At 45.8% G+C, this 27,734-nt stretch overlaps 1 protein-coding gene across 1 annotated transcript; it reads left to right on the top strand.

Moving 5' to 3' along the window:
* Window positions 1–1,726: 1,726 nt before the first annotated feature.
* Window positions 1,727–27,186, top strand: EFCAB5 (EF-hand calcium binding domain 5). Its single transcript, XM_065732231.1, has 22 exons — window positions 1,727–2,068; window positions 4,612–5,187; window positions 7,498–7,654; window positions 8,235–8,298; window positions 9,620–9,687; window positions 12,689–12,844; window positions 15,009–15,108; window positions 15,565–15,803; window positions 16,198–16,339; window positions 16,536–16,604; window positions 16,731–16,823; window positions 16,993–17,177; window positions 18,150–18,306; window positions 20,269–20,558; window positions 21,047–21,219; window positions 21,832–22,060; window positions 22,506–22,658; window positions 23,516–23,619; window positions 24,347–24,600; window positions 25,236–25,462; window positions 25,627–25,723; window positions 26,975–27,186. The coding sequence occupies exons 2-22, from the start codon at window positions 4,622–4,624 to the stop codon at window positions 27,184–27,186; spliced, it is 3,735 nt and encodes a 1,244-aa protein (XP_065588303.1). The 5' UTR covers window positions 1,727–2,068; window positions 4,612–4,621.
* Window positions 27,187–27,734: the final 548 nt, after the last annotated feature.

Genomic DNA, 27,734 nt, shown 5'->3' on the forward strand with positions numbered 1-27,734 from the left:
TTTTGTGTTCTCTCTGATTTGTTTCCTGTGAAACTGAAGAAGTACACTGTCCTGCAGCGAAGCTCTTCTTCCTTTCAGCTAAAAGTGACCCTGCCTTGCTCTGTGGGCCCTTTGCAGAAGGTGTTGGCAAGGTGAGAAGCACAGGCAGGAGTGCTTGGTGCTGGTGCTGTGCGTCAGGAAGCTGAGCAGGTTCCTCGCCGTGCTGAGGCAGCTCACATGCCAGGCCTAACGCTGCTGCGATGTTGAGCAGAGGCAGGACTCACAGCTGAGGGTGGGAAAGGTTTTCTGCTCTATCATATGACAAGAATATTAACGCTGAGCGTTTTTCTCTGAAGGATGGTATTGGGTTGATTGCTTTGTTTCCAGTGATTGAGTTCCTGCTGGTGTAGTGCTGCTTCAAGGCGTGCATCTTCTGCTCTGTGCAGGTTTGGCTGCACTGGTGTGGGGTGCAGGGACTGCAGTTTCATTCTGGATTTCGAAAAATAGTCATGCAAGGATTACTATCAAGGAATAATTATTTAAACCAGCTTCCAAAATAGACTTTTATGTAATATTCAGATATCAGGGGTTGGACTAGATGATCTCTAGAGGTCCCCTCCAACGCATACAGTTCTGTGATCCTACAGCTCTTCCAGGTATTTGAACAGTGAGCAGTTTTAAAATACATCCACCATGTGTAAAACATGGATTGACCATCTACAGTTAGCTAAAGGTCAAAGGTCTCAGTTATCAGCTGCAGTAATCACAGATTGTAGTGCTTCTTTGAGCCGTTAGAAAGGTGTAATTTGCACGTGCAGTGCTTTTGAGCAGCAGCATTAAAGTGTGAAGGAGGCTGCTTACAAACAGATGGATTCTGACTGAAAAGAGCTATGGGAGGGCAGGCAGGATGCTGGGAGCCCCAGGCTGTGCTGTGCCCCGTGCTGAAAGCACAGTGCTCAGCCCCTGAGCCCACAGCCCCGTGCATCCTCAGAGAGATGTGATGCTCTGGGTGGGCTGAGTTTCTGGAACTGCCTATTTTCTTTAACATGCTGCAAACATTTCCCTGCCTGACGTGACTTATTGTTACTGAGTGACAGGGCTTTGGTTGCATAATCTTGGCATCAGCTGCACGAGGCAACAGAATGCTTCCAAAATGTATCTTAAACAGAAAGACAAAACAAAAAAAAAAGACAGAAGCGACAATTCCAGCAAAACATCTGTGGTGACATATTCAGCCCATTATTTTGTCAACAGTGCAAGTATTTGATGGCATAATAAAAGGATACACTTTGCTTAGTGAAAACATGGCGAGATAGCAGCCAAGTTGAATAGGGTGCAATGGAAGGTTTGCTTAACCCACACGATCCTGCTTCCAGAAGCACACAGATGTGCATTTGTGAGCTCTTGTTTGGGGGTTTAAAAAAAGGAAAAAAGAAAAAAAAAGCAAAATGTTAAGAAAATAGAATATTTTTACATTGATGTTTCATATTAAAAAAAAAAATAGATGTGTAAGTTGATTATAATAGCAAACAGTTCTGAATTACAAAAGGAAAAAATGAAGCCCACCTGGGAGGAGAGATAACAGGAGTTAATCACGTGCAGCCCGCAGCTTTTTGTCTCTCTGATTCTCACATCTGTTTTCCTTGCAAGGGACTCTTGACAGTGCTGGACGTAACAGACCTTGAATGCGAAGGTGAACCTCCTGCCCCTGGGCACCTGTGCAGTGTCATTCTGGCTGTTTGTGCTCACAGTGCTGCCTGTTGCTATTCAGAGCGCTGTTTTGTTTGCAGCTGCTGACACGAGCTGCTGAGTTCAGCGCTGGAGAATAAGTTGGCCTGCCGCGGCCAAAAGACAGCCTGCAGCAATTCCGAGTGGTGGGTGAGACATAGCAACCTTTGGGATCATTGCTTAGCAACTGCAAACACACGGAGGAGTGAAGCTCACTGCCAGGATCCGCAGCAGGCCCGAGGAGTCCCTGGTTCACCTCGAGATGCTGGAGATCTGATGGGCATCTGTTTAATACCTGTTCATTTGCAAAGCCACTCTGAAAGCAGGAAGAATAAGGGCTATTCTGATACCTGCTCTAAAGGTAAGGAAAATTGTTCTTTTGAGTTTTGCAAGGCAAAAAAAAAAAAAAGAGAGAGAAAAAGAAAGCCTTTGTTTCATGATTCGATATGAAAAGGATATTGGGCTCGTTGTGGTTGGTGAGATACACATGGAGCACTTCAGCGAAAGGCAAAACTATTTCTGAGCATCAGAGATTGGACTATGGCTTCAAAAGTGCTTCTATAGCCCAAACGTCTCCAAACTATTTACTGGAACAAACTTTAGTCCTCCCTGGCCCTAACAGAAGAGCAACAAAACCTTAAAAACCTGATTTATGAGTTGATTTGGGTTTGGTACAGAAGACGGAGAGGTAATCATTTTGTACCTGCAGGGTTTACAGCAGGAACACTTCTCTCCCAGCCAAGGAGCTGAGGAAGTGGCATCCTACTAAATAATGAAAAGCTTATCTTGCCTTCAGCTTGAACAAAGGCCTGCAGGAAACTTTATATCACATTTCAAATGTCCTGCATGTTCCTCAAGCTTGTCTCAGTGCACTGTTCTGACATTATTTGGAGTGTTAAGCCTCCACTTAGAAACATGGCAGCATTTGAGAGCTCTGTGTATGGTGGGCCCAGTTCTCAACTGATGTAAATCAATGTTGAAGTTTGTGAGCTGATAGTGCCTTCTGCAGCTGGAGTTTGTCCTTGTAACCACTGATCAGCTCCAAGTTTCAGGGATCGATCCTGGCACCCTTCTGTTGTTTATTGTGAATGATGTGCTGTGTGTATGCTCTTCCATACCTTCCCAGCTTCATTTGTCTGCTCTGCACTGCAGCAGTCAGCACAGCTCTGTGTGCCCTGCTTCCCTTCTTGGGGCCAGTGCCGCGGGGCTGAGATAGGACAGTTGCACTTTGGTTTTTCTGTTGTTCAGAGGCACTTTATAAACATTTACTAACCCTCAGAATCGTCCCAACAAGTAGTTGAGAGCAGTGTGAGAATACATTCATCATCACTGAGGACGAGGCATCCCCTAAAGCAGAGTGCAATTTCCATTTTAACACTGCACGGAAACTGCAGAACAGTTTCGTAAATGATGTTAAAAAATAACGTAAGTATTTGAAACTGCAAGAACAGTTTATTTTGGCACAGCAGAACCAGTGGATTTGGAACGTGACCAGAACATTTGGCTAACACCCTGCTTTGAACCAGGAGGAGTCTGGTTTCACAGCTTATTGAAAGAAACCCACCTGAGCGAGGAACGATGTGACAGGGTTGACAGGTTTCCTTTTCTGTCCCCATAAATCTGCACTCCCTCTACACTCTGTGTCCTTCGGTGGCAAAAGCAGCCCCCATTCTTCCAGCACTGTGTGGGTCAGGCAGGCCTCCCTAAATCCATCTCTCTCCCCATCAGGTAATCAGCATTGCAAGCAAATTAGCAGAAGGTGCCACCGAGCCCATGAAGGAACAGGCATAGAAATGTAATGCTGAAAAGCATCCTACCAACCCAAGCTATACTTGGCTTCAAACAGTGGTTATGAGCCAGGAGGTCATCACATTAGCGATCACATTTGGGCGCCAGGAGGACTGTAGATCACATTTCCTGGAAGGTGGAATTCTCTTCAGAAAACAGCTACAAATGCTTAAATATAAACTGCAAAACAGAGCAAAAGCAATGGTATTTTAATGGGTACCAAAATGCTTTTCAGTGAGAGCTTAGAAAGAACACCGTGGCAGTTCAGAGTGGAGTTTCAACTTTAATTTGGAAAGGCATCAGTTAGCTCTTGCTGGTGTCACCCTGCCCTTGCTGTTGTTTAACACTGAGGTGGGTTTTTGGTTTTGTTGATTTCTCGTGCTGTAAATGAAGCAGGTAGGCCCCATTCTGCTCCATTCCGTCTGCGTGAGCCCCATTGCAGACACAGACTGTTATGGATGGAGACATGTAGAGGCCGTTTTCAAACTGTGCCTCATGAGCAGCTCAGTTCCTTCCCGGTATTTCACAGAATTGATGTTTTGAGAAGAAAGTGGTGGAGTTTGGGAAACTGTGAAGGAAAATGTCTTTTACAAGACCAAGTGCTTGTGAAGAGCCTCGTTTCAGAGCCACAGACTGCTTTCCCTTCCCCTAGGAGCTCTGCTGACCCATGTACCTGTGTCCTCTTACCTTAACAGAACGTCCAGGATTAAAACAGCTGCTCAAGTTGCAATTAAGTAGGAATCCACTGGTTAGTCTGGGGTAGAGAGACTTCTGAGCAGTGTCCACCCCTTGGTTTCTGACTCTCTAAGTGAACTGGAATTAATCTCTTCCCTCTCGTGTCTCAGTTTCTTCTCCTATAAAAGAGGAACACAGTTATTTAGCTGCTCTGTCTCCAAGGACTGTTGTGATACATAATTAATCTTTATAAATCATTTACTAATCTTTGAAGTAAAGGGGTTGTATTTAAGAGTACAAAGCAGCATAAGAGAAAAAAAAAGGCACATAGAAGAAGAGCGTTGGTTAATAAAGCTATAGGATTTCTGACTGTGTCATCTGCTACAATGCTGCTGCAGCTTTTGGTGTGACATAACATACTTCTGTTGTTCTGTGTCACAGCTGCTGGTGTATGGCTGCTCAGCCAGAAGAAACAGCCCAAAGCACAGCATTGAAGCATCCCAGAGCTGGAGATAAGTGTGTGACTGCCACAGAAATGAAGAGGAATCAAAGGGGGGGCGAGCTGCCATGTCTCAGTGACCATGCTCCATGGAAAGAGTGCTTTTATGAAAAGGTACAGCTGAGGTCCCTGAGTCTGCAGGAGACAAACGTGAAGATGATTCATGCACAGAAGGCAAAAGAGGAAAAGGTGAAAAAGAGAGAGCCCTGCGATGGGCTGTGCCAGGAGTGGTTCAGTAGTGAGAGTCAGTCCCTGGAAGCTCGCACCTATTTGCTTGACAAACTCCTACCAACGTTAATCCCAGGAGTGGAAAAACTGTTAATGGAAGTAGAAAAGAAGAACGTGCTTGCACCAGCCAAGGAGCCTGCCAAATTTAACCCCATTACTTTCCTTGGAGAATATCTGATGAGACATAACCCTCAGTATGATACTTCTACCAAACCAGGGCCCTACCTGAGGGGACTGAAGGCGGTCACAGAGGAGCTAAAAAGAGAGATACCAGATACGGCATCGGAGAGGTGAGAGACTTTAAAGTGAGAGAGGTCACAAGATTAGAGCTGGTGCCTTGATCTGTGCTGAGGAAAGGTGTGGTATGACAGAATGAGCTGTGCTGCAGTACAGTGCCTGAGATGGCAATTGTCTCCCTCTTAAAAACCTGAGAAGCAGGACAAATACCAGAACACGTCACACAAAACCGCAGTCATTCCCATCTAGGGCCATATTCTGCCCTTTGCAAGTATATAATTCCCCTTTAGACTCTATCTTAATTACATAAGTGGAGTGCAAACTGCTTGCAAACCAGCCTCGGTTAGCAGCAGTAGTTTTTAGGTACAGTGTTAGTACCAAAAGTCTGCGGACTCTTTCACGTCATTTTGTTTCAAAGATCTTTTAAACTCAAGATGACCTTTTTTTCTCCTTCAGAATGATTCTGCTGGACTAAACCAGGAGCAGTGTTGTCCTGGCACAGCACAGAGACACCTCCTAGGATTTTTGCTTTAAGCCTTTTCTTTTTCCCTTTAAGGCACTTTGTGCTTCAGCTGCTTAGCTGTGGTGTGTAGTCTAAGCTGCCTGCTTCAATATAATGTGTAGTGTGTATAGGAAGAGGGTCCTGTGGCATCTTACTACATGCTCAGGTTAAAACATGAGTGCATTAGGTGAATGACAACACTTCCATTTTATTTGCTCTTTATAAAGAGACACAGAAGTGAACACTGTAGACAGCCCAGAGGTGACTGTGAATGAGGTCAGAATTACTCATTCACAACCAGATCACCCTATGGCTGCGTTTGTGTGTCACGATTCCTGTGTGAATGGCTCTCTTCTATTTGCATGAATGGTACACAGAGCTTGAAAATTGGATTCAGGGTTTCGGTGTCAGGAATTAGAGAATTAAAATGTTGACATGCCTTATGCACAGACTCTAAATGAAGATAATTAAAGCTCCTAGTAAAATAATATGTTAAATAACTACCTCTCTGAGTTTCTGTCTCCCTATATTTCTAGTCTACATCAGTTATAGCTCATAGGAACATGAGCTATACCTACCTGGTGTAGGGAACCTGCTTTGGCAGGGGGTTGGACTCGATGATCTCTTGAGGTCCCTTCAAATCCCTATGATTCTATGAACATGCCCCAGATGCATGCAACTAAAGCAGTTTGATAAGTGCCACACAGTCACCTCCTTGATGCCTGCAGATAATGTAACTGATGGATCATGGTATGCATAAAAATGCTTTCTTTTTTCCTTTTTTCTTATTTTTTTTTATTTCTGGAGAGTTCAGATTGCAAAGTGTTGGCTGCCCATGCCTTGTCTTGTCCTTATCTTGTGATCTTTGTGTGTACATTTGATTCTCTGTAGCTGTGGGAGGTTCAGAACTGCTGCAGAGCAAGCGTCGTTCGAGGCCTGCATTCCCTGCCAAGGGGGTTATGTATGTAGCTGTAGCTGTAGCAGGCTTTGCATATCAGCTGGTTGTAGTATCATAGGATTTGCATTCTCAGTAGCTCAGGATTTACATATTTGTGATGGCTGTGTTGAGGAATTTGCATAGGATTCTCAAACCACAGCAGTGCAGAGGATTGTATGTAGCACTGAGACTCCTGGCATGAGTCATTGGCTTTCTAAGCAGGAAGAAAATGTTAGCAGAGGAATACCAGTTTGGGCTCAGAATCTCTCACATAAGCACTGGAAAGATGGAGAGTGAAATTCTGGCCGCAGAGAAGCTCCTGAAGCCTTGGCACTACCTTCAGCAAAGGCAGATTTCGCTGCAGATTCCAATCTGAAGCTTACCAGTCCTTCCTTGGGCTTCTCTCCTTAACTCCAGCCTGACTGGGAGTGACAGAATGCAGGAGAACAGATGGGAGAAAATCCTTATCTGAATAGATGGATACCTTAAAACAGAGACTGTGTTTTGTTCGGGGATGGGAGTCCTTCAGTCTGAGTCACCCATCCTTGTGTGGGAGTCAGGCGGCTGTCTCCATGAAGGAACATGTTGCATTCTGCAGTGAGAAGCAGCCCTCGCTGCATCTCCTGCTTTCTGGAAGTGCCTAATGCTGAACTGAGCTCTGTTTGAAGCGGGTGCTCAGCAGTGTCCTGTTGGACGTGTCCAACATTGTGAGCTCCAGGTGCTGAGTGAAGGAGGGCTGTTAGGTGCACTGTCCCTCTCCTCAAGCAGTCGGGGCTCCGCTTTGGATGCAAATATGCTTTTACTAAAAGGACAAGAATTTCAGTAACTTACTTCCTTTCCTTTTATTCTTTGGGAGAGGTTTAATCTCTCTTGTTTAAACTGTTTTATGATGTTATTGTTCTGAATCATGCCTACGTCCTACAGGCTGGCCAGGATGAAGTCTGAAGCAAAAACCAAACGTAAGGAAAGAGAGCAGGAGGACAGCAGGAAGTGCCAGCAGAAAGAGATGCAAAAAGCAGCACTGGCAACTCAGTTCAAAGAATGGACAGTGGATGTCAGTGGCAGAATACCACTTGCACTGGTAACTAGCCTTGACAGTTGGTAACACACTGCTATGGTCATCCCAAGCGGGAGAAAAGGGGAGCTGGTGACGGTGCAGTCTGCCCTGGTGCAGCAGTTTGCAGTTGGGGGGTGGGTAATGGCTCTGATGCCCCTTGGGATCCGTGCAGGTTGGTGCCCTCTGGCCTCACCAAGCCCTGGGAGCACGCAGAAAGGTTGCAGTGCATTCTCCACAGATGCAGACAAATGCACCTTGTGGTACAGAGCATCCAGCCCTGCTCTCCTCTGGGCCCAATTATGTCTTCTTTCTAGCCCCATGACTCATACAGACTGACACCGGAGCTCATAAGAGATGAGATGTGAAGTCATCTCAATGACCTCTTGGAACAAGCATCTTTCTTTCAAGTCACACGAGCCCCCTAGGAAAGTGCCCTATGTTTACACACACTACAATGTAGACAAAGTCTACACGTAGCAGGGCCTTCCTATTTGAAGTAAGAAGCGTGGCAGTCCCATGGCTGATTATTCAGCATGGTTTACCTCAGCATTTGCCAGCTGTTTTCTGCACGAAGCAGCCCTTTGACTGTTACCTTGATTTGTAGATTCAGAGTGCGCTGAAGTCTTTTCTGGATGCCTGTGCTTCTACTTCCATAGAGGCAAGAAAAGGTAAATGTTTGATGTGTCTTCTTTAGTTTTATATTAAAGACTGACAGAGTTGTTTAGGGGAAAATGGTGAAACTTGCCTTGCATTCCACCAAGGAGCACATCTTGTGTAACTGTTGTCTTTGCCAGTCCCAACACTCGGCCTCTGTATCAGCACAGAAAGGTTTTCCATAATTCCCATCCACTTTATAGCTCACACTTGACCTCTCTGAATAATGATAATTGGATAGATGGAGCCAGGAACACTGAAGTGCCAACATCCAGCCTGCTGCCAGCCCTGTACATAGATAGCCCATAATGATCATCAATAATAACAAATCTGCATTTGCTAGAAGCAGGGCAATTCCAGAGGGTATTTCAGCTTGCTGCTGAAGTAACCTCTGTCTCAAGCTCACCCTGCTCAGCCCTTTCTAATTACAGAACTGTTCCTCTGAGTAATCATCCTATATGGGTTGTGCATGGTGTGAATGCCAAACAGAGCCTTTACGCTCCTGGTGTGGTGGTGGTGGCTCTTGGGACGTGCAGCTGTCTGGGTGCTGGCTCTGCAGACACAGGAGGTGCTTCGTGTTATATTTCACTGATACACTGCTTCGTTTCTCAGTGTATTTAATTTAATAGCACTCAATATATGTATTAACAGAACACCAAACTTTGTTTTATAGTTGAATAAAGATATCATGCAATTTGCCTTAAGCAACAAGAGGTAAACGCATCCCACAGCGAATTGTAGGATAAAGAGAAGTGATCCCAGCAGAAATAGTGTGTTGGTGCTCAGAGGCCTCACTGAGGAGTCCCTGCAGACCTTTGCCGTGTCTTCTCAGTTTCAGCAGCCCAAGAGCTGCCCAGCAGATAGTTTTGAATATCATCACTGAGAAAATGTTTCCTACAGAGCTATTTGGGAAAATTACAGTGATTTTCACATTCCATGTTTGTGAAGCGGAGCTTACGTCCCCAGAATGTTCAGGCATTTTCATCTGTTATATCAAAACTAATTTCTTTCCTCACATAATGAGTGGTAACTGCTGTTAAAAACGTTGCAAATTGCACCAACATCTGTCAAGAATAAATATGACCATACCGTTCTGAACAGGGTAGTGCAGATTCCCAGCAAGAGAAAGATTCTCAGTAAGAACCAGATTTAGACAGCCTCTCCCCAGCCAGGTCCTTAACATCCTTGTCACTTCCAGCTACAGCGTAGGATAGTCTCAAGTGCACGCAATCCAACATCAGGCAGAAGTTAATGTAATGTACTGCATGCAGAGATCTGTGTACAGTGCAAGGCACAAACCTTCTGAACCAACATCCCTTCCTCTTTTATTAGCAGCCTATGAGAGGAAGCTGGAGAGCACAGACACACAGGGGAAAAATGTAAACGCTGATGAATTCATAGAGGTAAGAAATGGAAATCAGGGTCTCTGAATCAGAAGGTGATGTTCATCACAAGGCAGTACTGTTTCCCTTTGGACAGTTGAGCGAGTGAAGGGCTTTTGTTTCTGTAGCATCCCTGGTAACTGGCTGTGTTAGGACATGTGGTGTTCCATCTCCATCCTCTGCTATCACCACTTTCATCCAGGCCAGCACCAGGAGCACCATTTGCTTTGCTCAGTGCTGCAGCTTGTGCTGCTGCTGTGCAGTTAACCTAACAGCAGTGGTTTTTAGAGCATGGCTCTCAATCCCTTTTCAGAGCTCCCAAGCCCTCTGACACCTCTACACTGCAGGGAGACACTGTGACCCCTCCTGAGTTCAGATTTTGCAATGGCTGCACGAGGGAGCTGTGGTGCACCCATATAACCAATTAGCCTGAGGTAATTAATACAGTCCCTGGTGTATAATTATTTCTGATGAAACTCTGCTAGCCATAGGAAACCGTCGTGAGTGATGTAAAGCTGTTTTCTGCCCTGAACTGGTCTGAACCCTAACCAGGCTGGAACAAATGGCTAAAGGCTGTGCAAAGGATAACCACGTTGAAAAATAGGCAGTTGTAAAATCCAATCACTGTGAAACATCAGAAGCATGTTTGTAACTTTCCAAAGCCACTGAATGTGTCACCTCATCACTCCACTCTTCATCGGTTTGAAAACAACCAAATATTTCCAACTAAACTACTGCAAAACTCCCCAGGCCAAAGCTTCACCCATCAATTCTACCTACGACAGAGCTGCATTGTACAGCTGGGTTGTTAAACCTGGGAAAAGAAGTTTGGGATGGAAATGACGACAGCCTCCACTGCAGCAGCTCTGGTGGGTGCTGTTAGGGTAATTAAAACCAGGGTACCAAGCTGTGCAGAGACAGTCTGAAGCAGCCATGTGTGATTTTTGTGCCTTCTTTGCTCCCAGGAGATTCACACATTCAGCATTTTGCACAGATACATCTTGATGATAACTTGTTGAAGGCTTTTTTAAGCATGAAATGAGGTATTTTTAAATTTAACCTCGGAATAACTGCATGTAATTAAGGGAACCATCACAGATAATGGGAGCCCGGAGAATTGCTTTCTGTTGCTGAAGTGCAGCGTCAATCCGTAACCCCGACAGAACATGTGCATGCACTGAATGAATCTGTACTGCATTAACATTAGAAAAAAGCCTCAAATATAGATATGTATATATATTGCATGCTCATTATTTTTACTCAGTTAAAGATAGGAGACCAGAGGGGAGCAGTACAGAAGACACGTGCTGTCAGGCTGCCTGAGGTTCCAGGTCCTCGGGACACATTCTCTGCTCCTTCTTCCCATTCGGCTCTGATGGAACTGAGTGATGAGGATCTGTGATTCCCTTGGGAAACACAGCACAGCCTCAGGCCTCATCCTCAGCACAGTGCTGTTCCCACTCCTTGACCACTGGCTGCCTTTGCATCACCCAGGCGAAGAGCTGCTCTCCCCCACACTGGTCTTGGCCTTTTCACATGTGGAAGACATTGCTTTTTAATGGACCCTAACACTAGCTGGCCTTCTTATTTTTCCTCGTGTAGATGATATTTTACACTCCAGAGTGCTCTACATACATCACAGAATCACAGAATTGCAGGGGTTGGAAGGGACCTCAAGAGATCAACTCCAACCCCTCAGCCAAAGCAGCTCCCTAGACCAGTTTGTCCCTACATACCAGCTAAGGAAAGCTTGCAGCTCCACGACAGCTCCTCCTGCCCCCAACAGACGTTTCTGAAAAGCGTTCTGAGGAGCTGTCAGACAGCAGTATTAATACACAATGCTCTGCATGTATCAGCAGAATGACATACCAAGCAACACGCTGCTTTCCAACTGCCTCCCCCCAGCTTCACTGGCACGGGGCTCCGTAGATGAGCTCAGCCCCAGCTCTGCTGACTCCTCTCCAGCCCATCATGCCCTTCCTTTTTGTGCTGAGATGCAGGAAGAACACACAGTAGGAGCCATGCTTTGCCCCCAGCTGCCCTTTGGTCTGTGGGCTGTTGCTCTTCCTCTCTGCTCCAGTTGCCCCATTTATCTGGATATAATACAATACAGACATGAATAATACTAGGAACATTCATGTTTCAGTTTGGTGATGCCTATGCAGAGTTTCAGCAAGCTCAGGATGCTCGAGCACTTATGTCAGTATCCATACTCCAAAAACAGGATAGTGGGAACGTTCTGTGTTCTGCACATTCTCCCCTTTCACAATATGGGCTCCCCGTCACTGCAGCCCAGCAACCTGCTGCAATAACTCAGCTCAGGGTTTGGGGCTGCGGTTTGCTCTGATGGCCATCATTATTTATGTCACACATACCATGTTTTTAGAGCCATATTGCTTTTGCTCATAAAAACCACATAGCTATAAATCCAAAGTGTTAAAACGTCTCCAAGGCTGGAGCTCAAAATAAATCTGGAGTCAGTAGTACTCCTGGTGTCAGAGGGCTGGGGTGGCAGCAGGCTCGTTTGCAAGTTCTTTCCTTTTCTTACTGTGTCCAGATTGCTCCTCTAAACACTGCAATTATGGGCAGTGGTCATTTTGTGGCATTAGAGACCTCAGTAAATGTCAGAAAAACGCATGGCTCAATGTGCCTCGTTGGGAGTGATGTCAGGAGCACTACACGTTGCAGAAAACCACAGAGAACGTGTCTCCTGCTGAAGGTATCCTGCCTGAGGCACTGATGTGGAGGGATTCTGATGTGGTTGCTAATCCCTGGGTCAGGAAGGGAGCTGCTCAACATGTGTCTGTGCAGCATGCCAGGCTTGTTGGGAGAACACTGCTGCTTCTGCAAGGAAGAGCAAAGTGAGCAGTGCAGCACTCGTGCACTGAGTTGAATCACACTGATGGGCTGATCTACAAACTCATGCACGTTTCATTCCGTGTGATAGGTTTTGAAGAGTTGAACTAATGGTGAAAATGCTTGAGGGATGCCAATGACTTACACTGCTGCTTTCCCTCTGTAGTATGTCCATTCCTACACTGAAAACTTTCCAAATGAGACCTTCCAAGAGGTCCTGGAGCATCTCGGTCGGTGTGCTATTGACTTCCAGGAAGCCATCGGGCGTGATACGTGCAGGCAGATGTTTACTGATCTCTTCCTACACTGTGATTGTGGACAGGTAAGCAAAGCAGCTCCCAACTCAATTTCAGTATGACGATGCTTCCACTTCGGTATTTCTGTGGGTCACTGCCTTTTTGTGGTACTTTCCTCCAAAAACTTTGACTGCCACACAGCAAACAGTTGCCATAAAACTGAGTCCCATCACCGACACGCATTCTGAAACTTTCTCTTCCTCCCCTTTCATGTTTTAGTGTGACTTCCTTCCTATTACTTCTGTGGCAGTAATCACCATCTCCATGCCACTAATCCCAGTGGAATCTCAGCCACAAGGAGCCCCAAATGTTATCACAACAGGACCAGACTGAGCCACTATCAGCACGGACACATCGCTTCCCAGCTGAGATAGGCTTACCCTCCCAATGAGTAGCACAGACCATGCAGTTCTTTTTGAACCTAACCTGGTTTTCTTTGGTATGGCACTACTACATCCTGCTGTACTGTACACACAGAGGAGATAAACGATGTAAACTAACCCAAGGACATCCACCATTCCCAGTGTGATCCATCACCTGTAGCAACCACTCTGCAAAGTGCAGCGGAGCAGTTGTTTCAGCTCCCGATTTCCATTCATTCAGCAGTGAGCATGGCTAGCCATCACAGAGCTGCAATTAGGGCTGAGAAAAAAGTGTTTAAATTACACTCAGATTAGAAGGTACCCACGTGCTCATGATGATGATTTTGGATGCACACATCCAGAAGGACAGCAGCTCAGAGTGGACAGCCTGGGCTGTGCAGCGAGGCACAACTTCCCAAGGCAGTACCAGAACGTGGATGAATCACCATTGTAATCCCCCAGAAGTACCATTCTGCCTTCCCACGACCTTTCTGAGTGCCCGTCCCCACCCTGCTCTCCAGCAAGCTTTTGGTGGGGCTGAGGATACACATCTTGTGTTTCCAGACAAGCAGTCAGGCAGTTAAACACTGACCTATCGCTCATTAAATGCCAAATCTGCTTTCATCTGCATCAATAAAGGGATTACACATGGATCACAGCCGTGCTGAAAACAACCACGGATCATCACCTGCCAGCATCTAGGTGATGAAGAAACGAGGTCAGCACGGCCTCCATTCCCTGCAGTTGGCACTGGAGGCAGAGCCAAGCTTTGGGCAGTTGTACAAACACAGATGGCCCACTGTTATTTATAGTGGGCTCTGTACCTGTGCTACTGATAAGCAAGTCAGAACAAGGGGCTGGTTCGTAGGGATCGTTCATCAGTCTCTTTTTAGTAAGACGTTATTCAGTGATTTATATCTTCAGTAAAATGAAGCTTTGCATTAGTGCTGCCTGCTTCAAGGCAGCCACCAGATGATTGTGATAAGTGACAGCTGAAGAAATGTAAAGAGCAAATTAAGCATATATAATGGAAACACTGAATCCAAATATTACAGAGCGATCTCGTAACATCTACATAAATGTTATATTTCTGTGTTTGTGTGTAGAATCATAGAATCACAGAATCATTCAGGTTGGAAAAGAGCTCTCCAATCCCCATGTCCAACCCCACACCTCACTGACCACAGCCCTCAGCGCCACATCCCCACAGCTCTGTTACACCTCAAGAGATGGGGACACTCCTCCCCATGGCTGTGCAGCCCTGTGCCACTGCATCAGTGCTCTCTGGAGCAGAAATTTTCCCTAATATTCAACCTGAACCTCCCCTGGCATATCGTGAGGCCATTCCCTTTTAAATAGATGTGTATCAGTGTGATACATTCAATTGCAAGACAGAATTAAAAGTCGGTGAGTCCTGCCCTTTGTCCTCTAAGAGCAAAATGTGAGAAGGAAATCAATTATTTGAAAGCAAAGCCACTTGCCACAAATAAACTGAAGCAAATCTGTTATCTAATTAACTAGTGTAGCTCACTGATGGGAGGAAGATCACAAAGGTGGCAGGACAGAAATAATGACAACAGGAATTCACTGCAACGTGGAAGCTTCGCAGTCATTTAGGCTTGCTTTTCTTTTTAAGCTCAGACTTTTTGTCCCTGTAAAAGAAAATGACTTCTTTGAAACATGTTCCCATGTTCTGCTAACAGATGATTTTCAGTTGCATGTAGTTCTCAGCTAATATGTGATGCCTTTGTAGTGCTCCAAATGTTCAGGTGAGTCCGGAGAAGCAGAGAAAGAAACTCAGAGCAATAACTGCCATCTCTTTTTCTAGGTTGGTGTCTTGGATAGAGCCAAAATACTTGGCCTCCTGGAACAGTTCTACGAGAGGAGCCCCGTGTGTGCCAAGAGAAGGCTTTGCAGCCCTAAAGAGTGTACGTGGGGTGTTTGAATTGTAGTGACAGCATGAATTTGTCTCCTTAATATCTGTTCCATAAGTGCTGCTGGAAATGGACCTAAATGGGCACTGTGAGCTATGCAGCATCATTTACAGATGTTTTGCAAACTGTGATGCAGTGCTCAGAAATGCTGCAGCATTGCAAACCTCTCCTTCCTCCACCATTCTGCCTTTTTGCATCGAGGATTATGAAACCTATTGCAAAAGAAACATGGAGAGGCAGTAACGAGCAGTTCTCTGCAGGGAAAGGTTATGCTGAAGTTTGGCTTTTCTGAGATGCATGTTTGCAGAAAATATTGTTATTGTTTGACGTTACAGTGTTTGCGAGGGAATGCCATTTATTTTGGTTTAGCTTAGTTTTTGTTTTCTTATGCAATCAGAGAGAACAGAACCAGTGCAAACCATCTACTTATCAGTGCCTTTTTTGCTTTAGGGCCAATACTGGAGCTGCAAGAAGTCAGTTTGGAGGAGGTGTGGGGAGGCCTTGAGGACCACGAAGGTTATGAGGAACACAGCAGAAGTTTGGTGTCATCTCAAGCAGAGATTTCTGAGACAGAGGTTCCTGCAGGTGATAGCGGGCAAGGCACTGGTGACAAAGGTCTTTTGGAACAAATGGATGTGAGTGAAACGGAGACTACAGGAATTCCTAAGGCAGAATCAGGTGATGCTGAGGTGAGGAAGGGAGGTGGCGAACACTGACTTTGAACCTGGTGATTTGAGTGGGGATGGAATACCCAGTGAGAGGCACAAAGAGTCTGCAGGGGCAGGCAGGAGGAAGCTTCCCCTGGGCCGGCCTCTGCTCGGGTACTGTCTCAGCAGAGATGAAACTTAATCTGAAAAACTGGCGGGGAAGGACTTAGGCTGGGGAGGGAGCCTGTGCGGAAACAGACTGGGAACAACATTACCACTTCTCAAGCACAGAAGGCTCTGAAAGGCAAGTTAGTAGGGAGGGGGACAAATGAATTGCAAAGGGGAGCCAAAACAGTCTGAAGATGTATCTGAAGCTATGAACTAGACCTCAAAAGACAAAGCTGTGTCAGACACAGAAGTCACTGCTTCCAAACAGGATGTTCTGGCTGCAGAGGCTGTGAAGGAACCTCCTGCAAGAAAAGAGAGTTTCACAAGGCAGCACACCAGCTGGTTTGGACAGCAGACAAGCTCAGAAACAGCACTGAAGGATGAGGACCACCTGCAGGAGCCAGGTGAAGGTAAAGGCTTCTCCTCTGTTGTGGCAGACCTTAGCCTTCTTCAACACATACATTTTGATTGGATTAACTATACGAGTACATGCATGTGAGTGATTTCAGAATGAGCAAGCCTTTGGCATCTGCTCCGTATGATGTTTTCCATCAGGGTTTCATCACCAAGGGCTCAGACTGGAGAGATTTCTTTTTAAAACTGCAGGCCTGGCCCTCTCAGACAGACAGGGTTCTCCTGCTGCAGCCAGACAGGAGCCTGAGGAGCCATGGTCAAGTACTGCTCATGTCAGATCTTCTCACCTACACAATATGTGTGTATTTAACAGCTTTCAGAAAAGCTGTATCTTAGGCCTTTTTTAAAACCTCGTATCCTTACAGGATGTATTTTGTCTTTCATCAGGTGACCTTCTCACCGTTGATCTAAACTTCAGGCACAGAAGCCATGGAGAGAGAATTCCAGAGGACTGGAGCTGTGAGAGCAGGAGATTTCCAGGTATTTGGTCACAAAGCTGTGCTTTTACTGGGCACACAGTGACTGGCAGGGTCTGTGGATGTGCTGTGAGCTGAGCTCTGGCAATAATAGAAACACCAACTCCTGAAAGCTGATTGCAAGGTGGGAGAGCAGCATAGTCTTAGTCTCACAAGGTGGGCTTCTCTTTCAGTTAACTGTGCTCCTCACATCAGGAGTGCCTTTGATAGAAGCTGCCTCAACCTGCCACGCTTTGTTCGGCTCATGGAGACGTTCCTCGGGGAAGACACTGCTCTGCCTGCTGTGAAGAGGCTCATTGGGTTCATCAAAGAAGAATACAAACAGACCGAAGAGGAAAAAGTGAAGCAACTAGAAAAAGTAAATATTTACATATTTTTCTGATCTCATGTCCACAAACAAAACCAAGCAAATGCCTAGAGACAGTGACACAACTTTTAATCTTGTGCTGGCAAAGCTATTTGCTTACAGCTCCGCATTCTGTGTTTCTTCTGCCCCATTGTTTTCACACGAGTTCCCCATCCTCAGCCCTGAGCTTTAGCAGCAAGGACAGGCTCATGTTATAGGAGGTTATCTATTCTGGAGCTGGACCCAGTGAGACAGCAGGTTAATGGTAAAGAGCTCAAAACATTCTGTTCTGCTTATTCATGTTCATAGGAGTCAAGAACCTGATGTCTGACCTACTGCTCTGGCACATACACATGAAGTTATGGGTATTTTGGAAAGGGCTTTAAGGCACTCCTCCAACATGCTGCTTCTGCTGTATGTACACAGGCGTTTGAGAATTAAGTTACAATAGGCTTTTGTGAAGTGTTGGAAAAATACACCTCCTTTCAGCAACATTCTCATACTCAGCATTGTGTACATATATATATATTGTGTCCATATATTTCCTGGTGGGCCTGTTCACAGCAGCCTCTCTAGCTGTGCTTTCCTCAAACCTCCCTCTGTTTTCCCTCTGTGCTGCTGACCTAATTTGGATGAGATATTGGATGTGATGGCTGTGCTGTCCTCACATGGAGCACAGCATGCTGACAGCGTTTCAGCCTTAGAGTCAGTGCCACTCTGAGCCATTTATCACTGCAAAGCCTGGTTTCAAAGGACAAATGGCACGTGCATTTCTTGGAGCCCACTCACACATGCCAAACAGCATGGAAGTACAAACTGTCAAACCTTTGGATATATCTCCCAGGTTTAATGATTCGTCTGTGAACTGTCTGCTCACAGTTCTGCCCTGGTCCATAGGGGCTGTGTGATCAACCCACTGCTGCAGTTCCCATGTTTGTGCAGATATTGAGGAATCACCAAACAGAGGCTCTTTCTCTGTTGCAGGCTCATCACATCTCTCGCTTGACCCGACGGAAACTGCTTCTGGAGGCTCTGTTTGAAAAGTGGGACATCAATGCATCTGGGTTTCTGGACATGGAAGAGGTGGAGAATGCTCTGAGTACATTCAAGGAAGGAATGGAAAAAGAGGCTGTGAGGAAGGGTAAGGAGACAGCTCTGCTCTGAGAGATGTCATACAGTGTCAACACAATAGGCCTTAAAGCATTCAAGGACAGTGCTAATGAATTTGTTGGCAAGCACCTGGAATGTTTTTGTTTGCAAGCAGTCATAAGCACACAAGGCCTGATGTATAACATGGAAAGGAGTAGTTATCCTGACCTACTTGTTAATGAACAGCTCCATCCCCTCCTCCTCTTCAGGACTCTCCACAGAGAGCGGTTCTTAATCAGAGAGGTATCCCAGCACTTTAGTGACATTGTGATGTGTTGAAAAATGGTCTCAGTGGTAATATGGAGTGTGGGCTTGGCTGTAATATGGAGTGTACACTCGCAAGATGGCAGTGAAAACAAACCAACCAACCAACAAAAACCCTAAAGCCTGAGGATAGGCTTCACACTTTCAGTCTAGCCAACATTATCCTGCAGTTTTTAATAGATACTTTTTACTGCGGAGTTTATATGGGGCTCACATTTCTCCAACTAAACCCAGCAACTTTGTTTTCTGACAGAGGCCTGGGTCAGCCAGGAGTGCAGCAGGTTCACCTGGGCCAGTCTGGCAGCTTCATACATATTCACATGTGGGCAGCACTGAAAGACTGTATTAGCAATTAAGAATGTGTCTGTATGTGTGCCTGGGTGGAGATGACACTTGATTCACCACACATTGCTGAAAAGGGCTCATTTTGGCAGGCAGCAAAATGTCTGTGTTCTGCTCATTCCAGCAGCTGGCGGGACAGGCAGCACACCATCCTGCCTTAACTGCCCCCAGGCTGCACAGCCACAGAAGGAATGGGTATTGCACAGCTCTGCTGCATTCACAGAATGCCAGAACAGAAGCAACATAAAACTTTGCAGCAGCTCCAACATCACCTCCCAGAGGCATCGTGGAGTAAGCTGGCTTGGAGGAGAGGCTCACAGACATTGTGCTCTCCTGAATGAAAGCGGGTACAGCGATCTGATTTTCCTCATCAGTGAAAATCTTACAGACGGAAGGGGGAAATAATTCAGTGTGCTGTGGTTCGGTAGAGGAAGAACCGATCAGCTTCACGTGTACTTCTTCATCTCTTTTGTCAAAGAGGAGAAAGTGGAGGTCAGAATTTTTACACTGTCAATGAGTTCTCCATCCCAGTTCTGTCAGGAAATCAGAAATTGCATGAAAAAAAAAAAAAAGCCTGAATCTTCTTTAGATGATGGGCAGGATAACACTGGCAGGTAGCTGTGCCATGACTGAGGGCAGTTAGCATTTGCCACTGCAGCAGCTAACAGCAACAAGAAATGCACCGATCACCCATTGTCCCATCCTCTGTACGACTTCAATGGAACTTCTGTTTGCTTTGATCTTCATTTATAAGAGTTAGCACAATACAAATGTTATTTCAATAATTCATCAAAGGCACCTAAAGAAGGATAATTAAGAGTGACTTTGGGAGGCCTCAAAGGGAAGTCATAATGGCTGAAAGCGTGATATAGAATGGAATATCCAGGTATGGGAGTGAAATCATCCATAAACTCTGGCTTTCACATTTCAATGGGAGAGCTGAGTAGTTTTTCTGTAAGCCAGTGTTTACATGCAGCCCAATCCCACCAGCCCCTCAAGTGTCCATAGATCTTGGTTCTGACAAGCAATACCTCTGATTTTTCCTATTTTCCATTGATCCTTATTGCTCAGGTATCTTGTAGAGGTGCAGAAGGAGTAGTGCCGTGCAGGTTTCTTTCTCAGTAGGTGAGAACAAAGGCATCCAGTAGAAAAGATACCCCCCATCTTAAAGCTGGAGATTACCTCTTGTGATGACAACTTACTCCAGGAGGTAGCTGGAAGAAGCTCAGAGTGATGGGTTGGTCTGCCCCAAAGCCAATTTAGGGCATAATTTGTGCTTTGCACAGGGAAAGCAACAAATAATATTCAAATGGATTGTTCTTGTCTTGTTTTCTGTTCCTTCTATTAGCAAAAAACCACTTCTGCTCACGTTACCCACAGCTTGGCAGAGTGGGGAAGCTGTCCCCGAAGGCCTTCCAGACTTTCCTTGAGTTGGTGGCTTCTGAGCTCACTGGAGATGAAGATGAAGTTATTGGTAACATGGTGGAATTTTTGACCACAAGCATGGAACAAAGTCATGCAGTGTGCTTGCAGAGCTCAGCGAGGAGGAGATGGCTGCACAACATCCAGCAGGCAGCTGAGACCAGCGGAGCACGCGTGGACCCAGTGTACAACGCAGTGCTCAGGGCCCTCCTCCATGTATGCAGCCCCAGGAGCATGAGTTTGTTGTGTTCTTGTTGTTGTGTTAGTGCTGTAACACCAACCTCCAACCCTGCTGCTTCAAGGGCGGCTCACAGCTGGCAGGGGGTGAGGATGCTGTCCCCATGCTTCCTGCTCAGGGCTGGTGCCTGGGAGAGCCCAGGGTCTCACATAGAGTCACAGATCAGATACAGGATGCTCCTATTGGAGATGAAATTCATAGTTCTGTTTAGGCCCTGGTTATAGTTAGCTGGCTGTTTAAATGACAGGAAAAAAGAAAGCCGTTCTCTCTGGCAGTCAGCACCCAAAGCGGTTGTGCTCGTAACAGGTCGGCCTCAATCACAGCACACACACGTTGTGCATGACATACAAAATCCGTGACCCAGAACAGCGTGTCAGCACAAATGAGACAAGTGATAAGTACATGAAATAAGTGTAATGGCCAATGGCTAATGTACATAATGAAACGGGAAACATTTGGTTGCTAGGATGCAGAAGCCCACGGGGATGACAAGAAGATCGGTGCATATATTGCCCTTTTGGAAGAAAACCAGCTCTCACCAGAGCGGGGACAGACGCTCTTACGCTATGTGACATGTACCACAGATGATGCTCCGTATGTTCTAAACCAGATACTCTACAGAGACATGAAAGGAGTAAGGTAAGAAAAGCTACCAATCATTTCCTTTCTTTGAAAATCGCTTGCAGTGCAGGAGCGCCCAACGGTGCCTGGGGGTGCTCCAAAAACAGAGCTGGATAGGCTGCTCCAGAGGGGAACTTCCCTCAGGGACCACTGTGGAATTATTCATGATCATACACATACCCTTCTGCTTTGCACGGTCTGCTCAGTACTGCTCTGTTTGGGATTCTGCTCCTTCCCTTGGGTGATTAGCTCACAGCCTCACAAACCTCATCCTTCAGCAAAGTCTGTTACGTTGGGTCTACGCTGTCTTGTCTGGAAATTAATGTCCTTACAAGAGTTTACATCACTTGTGTATTTTTTGAGAACAATGCCTTCCTTCCCTAATGTTTACAGTACAAACAGCTTTCATGCCTCTTTACATCTTATTTCCATAAGCTACATGTATTTAAATATTGCTTCTTCTGATCTATAAAATGTAGCAGCTTCTGAATTCCTCTTCACTACATTCATTAGTTGGTACTTCTGTGTTGTCCTTAAGGACAAAAAGTGCCTTATTTATTCCCAGTTATTCTGGGATGCAAGTGGTAAATAAAAGCTCATCACAAACCTGCCCTCATGTTTATTTTTCAGCTTTGCAGCTGTTGAAGAGGAAAAGCCAATCCATGTCCCAAGAGTTCAGCTCCATGGAAATATCCACTTCTGGAACCATGACCGCCCAGCTGAGGAGAGGAGAGGCTCATTCCTGGTACTGCCATTGCAGGATGCTCACTGGAGGGTCTTTGGCATTCTGGGACTTGATACTCTTTGGGACCAGAGTGAGAAAAGCATCTTCCTGAGCCATGAGATCAGCTTCTACCAGGTGGGCACCACCAGAAAGCAGTTTGTGAGACCGTGCTACAAAACAGTGGTGGCATGAAAACTCGCTTTTTACACAACAGATTAATTACAAGCAGTCAGGGTTTCCTTGGGATGCTGGTGCAGTACTGCTCTTTACAATCTGCCTCATTGTGGATGCACCATGTGGGCAGCAGGGAGCGCAGCAAGCCAACGTTATCAGCAGGTTTGGCTGTGTAACACCACAGAAAACAGTTGCAGTGCTCAGCTGTGAGCTGGGTGCTCTGGAGTCTCAGGGCCTGATTTAATAACAGACATTTCACAGTTAATTTTCACCTTTACAAACTGTCATTAAAGTGACTATTACAACACTTTTGCTTCATTTTGTTGTATGAACCTGCTTGTTTTTGGTTTTTTTTCCCAACTCAAGTAGAACTGCCCGGCTCATTTGGAGTGTTCTGCTTTCGCAGGGAGTTTCTCATGCATTCAGCAAAGCCTACCACCATGTGTGTGCACTAGGAAATGTTCTGCAGATGGCCCTCACTGCTCTGGACTGGTTGCATCACAGAGTGCCCAGCATCCACGCTGTCAGTACATACCTGGTGGAGCCTGGCAGTGATCAGGTATGCAGATTACTGATTAGAAAGATTATGCTGATTAAAGGGTTGACAGGCCTACTTTAGTTGGGGGGATATATCATTTCTAGCTGTCTTGTTTCCCCTCCACAAGGGGAGCTGCCCTTCAGTGGAGATCCTGTGCACAAGAAAATTAAGGCATGGAAAAAAATGCCCAAGCAAATGTACTTGGGCTTCTTTCTGAAACAAGACCTAAGTACAGTGCAGGAAGGGGCTGCTCCCAGTTAGGGAGCATAAAGGCAGCCCACCTCCAAACTGATTGTATCCCATTGGTTCTGCAGGCACTCGAGCCCTGGGAAGCTTGTCACTTCACATACAGTTTAGAAAGATGAAAAGTGTGTGTAATACTAAGGACTGATCCCATGTCACCACAACATCTATGTGACATCTGCTGAAGCCATAATTCATCTGCTTCCTCTGATAAGCATTGTTTTTGTTGGCAGCTTTCTGTTGTCATTCCAGGCTCTGCCCTGTCCCTCCTTAACTGTCTGATAGCCAGGTCATGTGTCAAGGCATGCTGACATAAACATGCCATGAGAAAGAGGACTGTAATAGGACATGAAAAAGAAGGAAAACCTCTTCTTTGGCCCGTGGGTGTTCCTTGGTGTGGAGCCTGGGGATGCATTAGATGGTTTGTCTGAGGGAGGTGCCGGGCACATTCTTCATGCACTCTGAGCAATACGCACTGGGAATAAAACCAGGCATTGCTGGGAGATGTCTTTAAACCATCTCATGCATTCAAACGTATGTGGGAATTTTAACACACATACAAATACTTCCTGCCCTCTCCAAGCTTCAGAATGGCTGTTCTGCATGCAGCTAAGCATCCCTCTTCTCTCTGACAGACATGTGACTATGCTCTGCGCAGAATGATTACTACAGACAGCACAGGACAAAAGGAAATCCATACCTCTCCTGTCCTCCTCCTCAGAAAAGAGAACCTTTTCAGGTGGGCTCCAGCACCTGCAGTCATTACCACACACCTCTGGTCCCAGATCCTAGCAGGGTGCTAGGATGCCCTCAGCATAAGGTCGTAACACAGCCCTGCCAGCATGTCTGCCCAGAGCTGTGTCTCTGCTGAGACTCCAGGTGTGGATACATGTAATACTGAATTAGGAAAGCACAAGATACATTTTCTCTTTGATTTTTGGCCTGCTGAAAATTAGCTTCCAGTTTAATGCTTACCTGATGAGCTGCCAAGCAAGCTCTGCATCTGTGGTGAAAGGTTTGCAGGATCAGAGCCCATAGTGAAGCCTTTTGCTATTTAGAGTAATCTGCCTTTTTTTTTTCCTGGCTATATTTGTCTCATTTCCTGCCATTATCTGTTTCCTTCAGCTACTAGGATCCTCACAGACTTGTCTGAAGTATATCAAACAAAAACTTGTTTTTAAAGCAAGAATACAACCTAGTTTTAGATTTGTTAAATTGTTGTGGTTTTCAGCAACTGCAGTTTTCAGCAGTGCTGTGTTCCAAAATGTAATTTTTTCCATTTTGTATATGGCTTGAATGAGACTTTAATACGTTCATATTTCAGTTGAATTAAACAATAATTGTAAGATAATACCTTTGTGTTAACAGCAAGAGATGAATGACCTGTAACTGAAATATGCCAAAGTGCCCAAAGGAACTGGAATGGTAAAGCTGTGAACTTATTCCTCTCTTTCCTCTCATTTCAGAGATTACCTGTTTGAGTGCACAGACTGTTCAGAAGTCGTTCTCACTGCTGTCTGTGGAGAACAGCATGTTGTGGTGCCTCTCCGGGACCTATCAGGGCACACTCTTGGGTTATTTGATATCAGCATCAGACACCACCAGACATTACCTCCCCGTGAACAGAAAGACCTGCAGAGAATGCTGAAGATGGCCCAAGCTGCCTGCTCAGAGATACTGAAAATGCCTTCAGAGGAAACCAAAGCAACCTGTGTACTGGGTATTGTGCCAGGAGAGATTGTTAGGGGTAAAAACAGGAACTGCAGTAAAACCACTTCTGAAGTATCACTCATACAAGTATGAAAAGACAAATACTCATGTTTGGTACAGGTACTCCTGAGCAAGCCCAAGGGCTGAGCAGAGTATACCCTTAAGCAGAATGTTTGGGTTTTGGCTTTGGTTCACAGGATACTTCTGTGTCCAAGTCCCACTGAAATCAAATGTGTGAAGCGAGGTGCTGTGTTGCATTCAGGAAGCTAATATCTTCTAACATCTTCTCCTCAGAAGTGCCCCAGCTGAGATGGAAAGGATCTGAGTGTCACAGTTCCAGAGTGTGTGCCTGGGTCCTCTGGGCTCTCAGGTGGACCTCTGCCACATCTATGGCACCTATCTAATCCCCCTAAGGCATTCAGTGGTCTCAACACATCACACTTACATTACAGAAAGCTGTGCCTCCTCAAACACTTAACTTTCTGAAATGTTTCTTAAGACACTTGTGTTGTATATGGATCAGGCACTTTGTTAAGGAGAAAATGAGTTAATCACAAAGAGCGCAGAGCTGTTCAGTCAATAATTTAAGTCTTGAGTAGTGAGTGTTTCCAAATGACTTCTTGAAAGGTTTGCTTTTGATTCCAGAGGCAGAACACAGGAGTCTGAGGCATGCAGGGATTCTGTTCCACCGGTTCATGCTGCAGGACCTGCGTGAGTGCATCCAGAAACTGAATGCTGAGAGCTTCGCTGAAATGAAGAGCTATGAAGACCCACCAGCTCTGGTACACAACATAATGAGGGCTGTGCTGTTGCTTTTACATCCAGAGTGGAAGGGCACAGAAAAGACTGAGAACTGGAATCAGTGCATAGTGGTGAGACATTTATTTCTTCCTTTCAATCTCCCACTTTCTGATTTATCATTTCTACAAGCACTGCCTGCAGATTTCCTACAGGCTAACCTTAGCCAGCTTTAATTTTGTAACCCTCTCTTAAGGTTCTCACCACCATCTGACCTTCTTTGTTCTCTGCTTTGCAGCAATTTGATGACAGTTTAATTCAGGAGATGTATTGCTTTGATCCAACTGCTGCATCTGTGCATGTTCAAGCAGAGCTGGTGCGGGACTGTATCAATGGTAAATACCATAAAGTAATTGTGAGATGATCAGACACAGCTCAGTAGCAACACTCAGCTGAGTGCTTTCAAGTCCTTATTTCCAAAACTAATTTTGATTTCCTGACAGATTAAACAACAGATAAGGGGTCCTACATATCTGCAGACTTTTTTTTTTTTGGTCAATAAAAGTCAGCTTGTCACGTTTATTATCAAAACTCACTGCCTTGAGGGAAGGGGAGCAGATCAGCTTTGAAATCTAGCAGAACAGGTGATCTCATTGTAGGTAGCATGCTAACAGTGATGTTTTCTGGGGAGCAAATAATCTGTTCTGTGCACCTCAGACCTGCCTGCAATGACCCAGCTCCAAACAAATCATGGGTGTGGGAGGACAGTGGGAGCCCTCCTGCTTGTAAACACCATCTGCCAGGTACTCCATATACTCATTGGCCATAAACAGGAGCTAGGTTTCCATCTGTCTTTCTCTCATTTAATGAATATGAGACTTTTTTTAGGTGCCAGAGTATTCAAGAGGCTATTACTATTTTCAGTCTATCTGCAGGAGAAGCAACTGGTGTTCTTGTTGACTTCCCTCCCTTATTGATTTAATGACAGATTGAGAGGCCTGTAAAATTAAGTGTGGACAGACTTACTAACTTAGCTGGGGATACTCATTTACAGTGACCTTCCCACTGCTGAGCAGTGAGCAGTCATAGCTCCTTTGTACGTGTTCTCATGAATATTAGACTAATTCTGGCCTAGAGCATCCAGTCCTCCTAGGTTTAAGTGGATATTGCTTTGGCGAATTATTGGAACTTATTGTGGGGCAGCAGTGTGAGAGCAGTGGTGTGATCTTTTCCAACCCAAGTGGTTCTGTGATGTTATGCATTCCTTTTAAATGAACATCAGTGTTCACACATGGTGTATACTGGACAATACCTCAATGTTCTATACACATGTCCTCTAATGTGGAAACACATAACTTACACTCCACTCCCAGGGCAGTGCTTAGAGGTATGGCTCTGTGGTGATCTCTATCAGCAGATAATAAAATATCTTTGATGGATGATTAATTTAAATCAAATCTGAGCACGGAAAAAAACCACATGCTTCTCATGTGGTTTTAAATTATCAGTTGTTTACCACTTGATAATTAGACAGCAGAGGACCCATCACAAGTGGATTATTGCACTGACAGCACGACCTTCTCTGGGCAGTGTGGAGCAATATGTTCTGAGCTGGCTTTTTGCTGTGACACTCTTCTCTGTTGCAGGGGCAGCTCGAGCAGCAGCGTGGCCACGAGGCTCCATCGCAGCCCAGCTCCTGGAGCACTGGGTGTACAGCTGCCTTTGCCTGGCCCAGCTGGCAGAGAGCACAGGGAGCAACACGGCCCCATCCTGCAGCACTGCCCACAGCAACACCTCCTGCTCGACCAGCAGCGCTCACCAGGACGGTCTGTTAGGTGCCATTAAGGAAGGGCAATAAAAACGTTCAAGGAAATCGTTTTGCTGGTATGACTCTATCTGCTAAGCCTCACAAAGGCTGCTTAAGGCTTTGTTTTTATTATTATTAAAGTTCCAATGAGAGGAGCAGGGCACGGTTGGTGGTGACAGCACTCGGAAGCGATACAGCACAGCAGCTCAGGATTCCCTCTCGTTCAATTACAATTTATGAACAGCTCCAGCTGATTGCTGTCCATCAGCGCTTCGTGGGGCTCTCGGCTCTCAGCAGCACAGCCCCGCACTTTTAACGCAGCCCCAAAAGCTCCACTTGGGATGAAGCCTGCGACGGCCATCATCCTGCGGCACGGCTGCGCCTGCGCAACAGCGCTTCTTTTGGCAGAACGGCTTATTTGAATACATCTTTGGGAAATTAAACCCCTCTATCTCTCTTCAGACCGACGCCTCCGGGTGCGCTGATCAGGGCCGCGTTCCGTGCCCGCCGGCCCGGGACCGTGGGAGGGGTGGGGCCGCCCCGCTTCTCTCAGCGGGTCGCTGCCTATCCGCAGCGGTACTTTCGCCACTCGCCATTCC

This window comes from Cyrtonyx montezumae, unplaced genomic scaffold (assembly GCF_038088225.1).
Source record: "Cyrtonyx montezumae isolate F1298 unplaced genomic scaffold, pur_monq_1.0 scaffold_15, whole genome shotgun sequence".
NCBI classification, from domain to species: domain Eukaryota; kingdom Metazoa; phylum Chordata; class Aves; order Galliformes; family Odontophoridae; genus Cyrtonyx; species Cyrtonyx montezumae.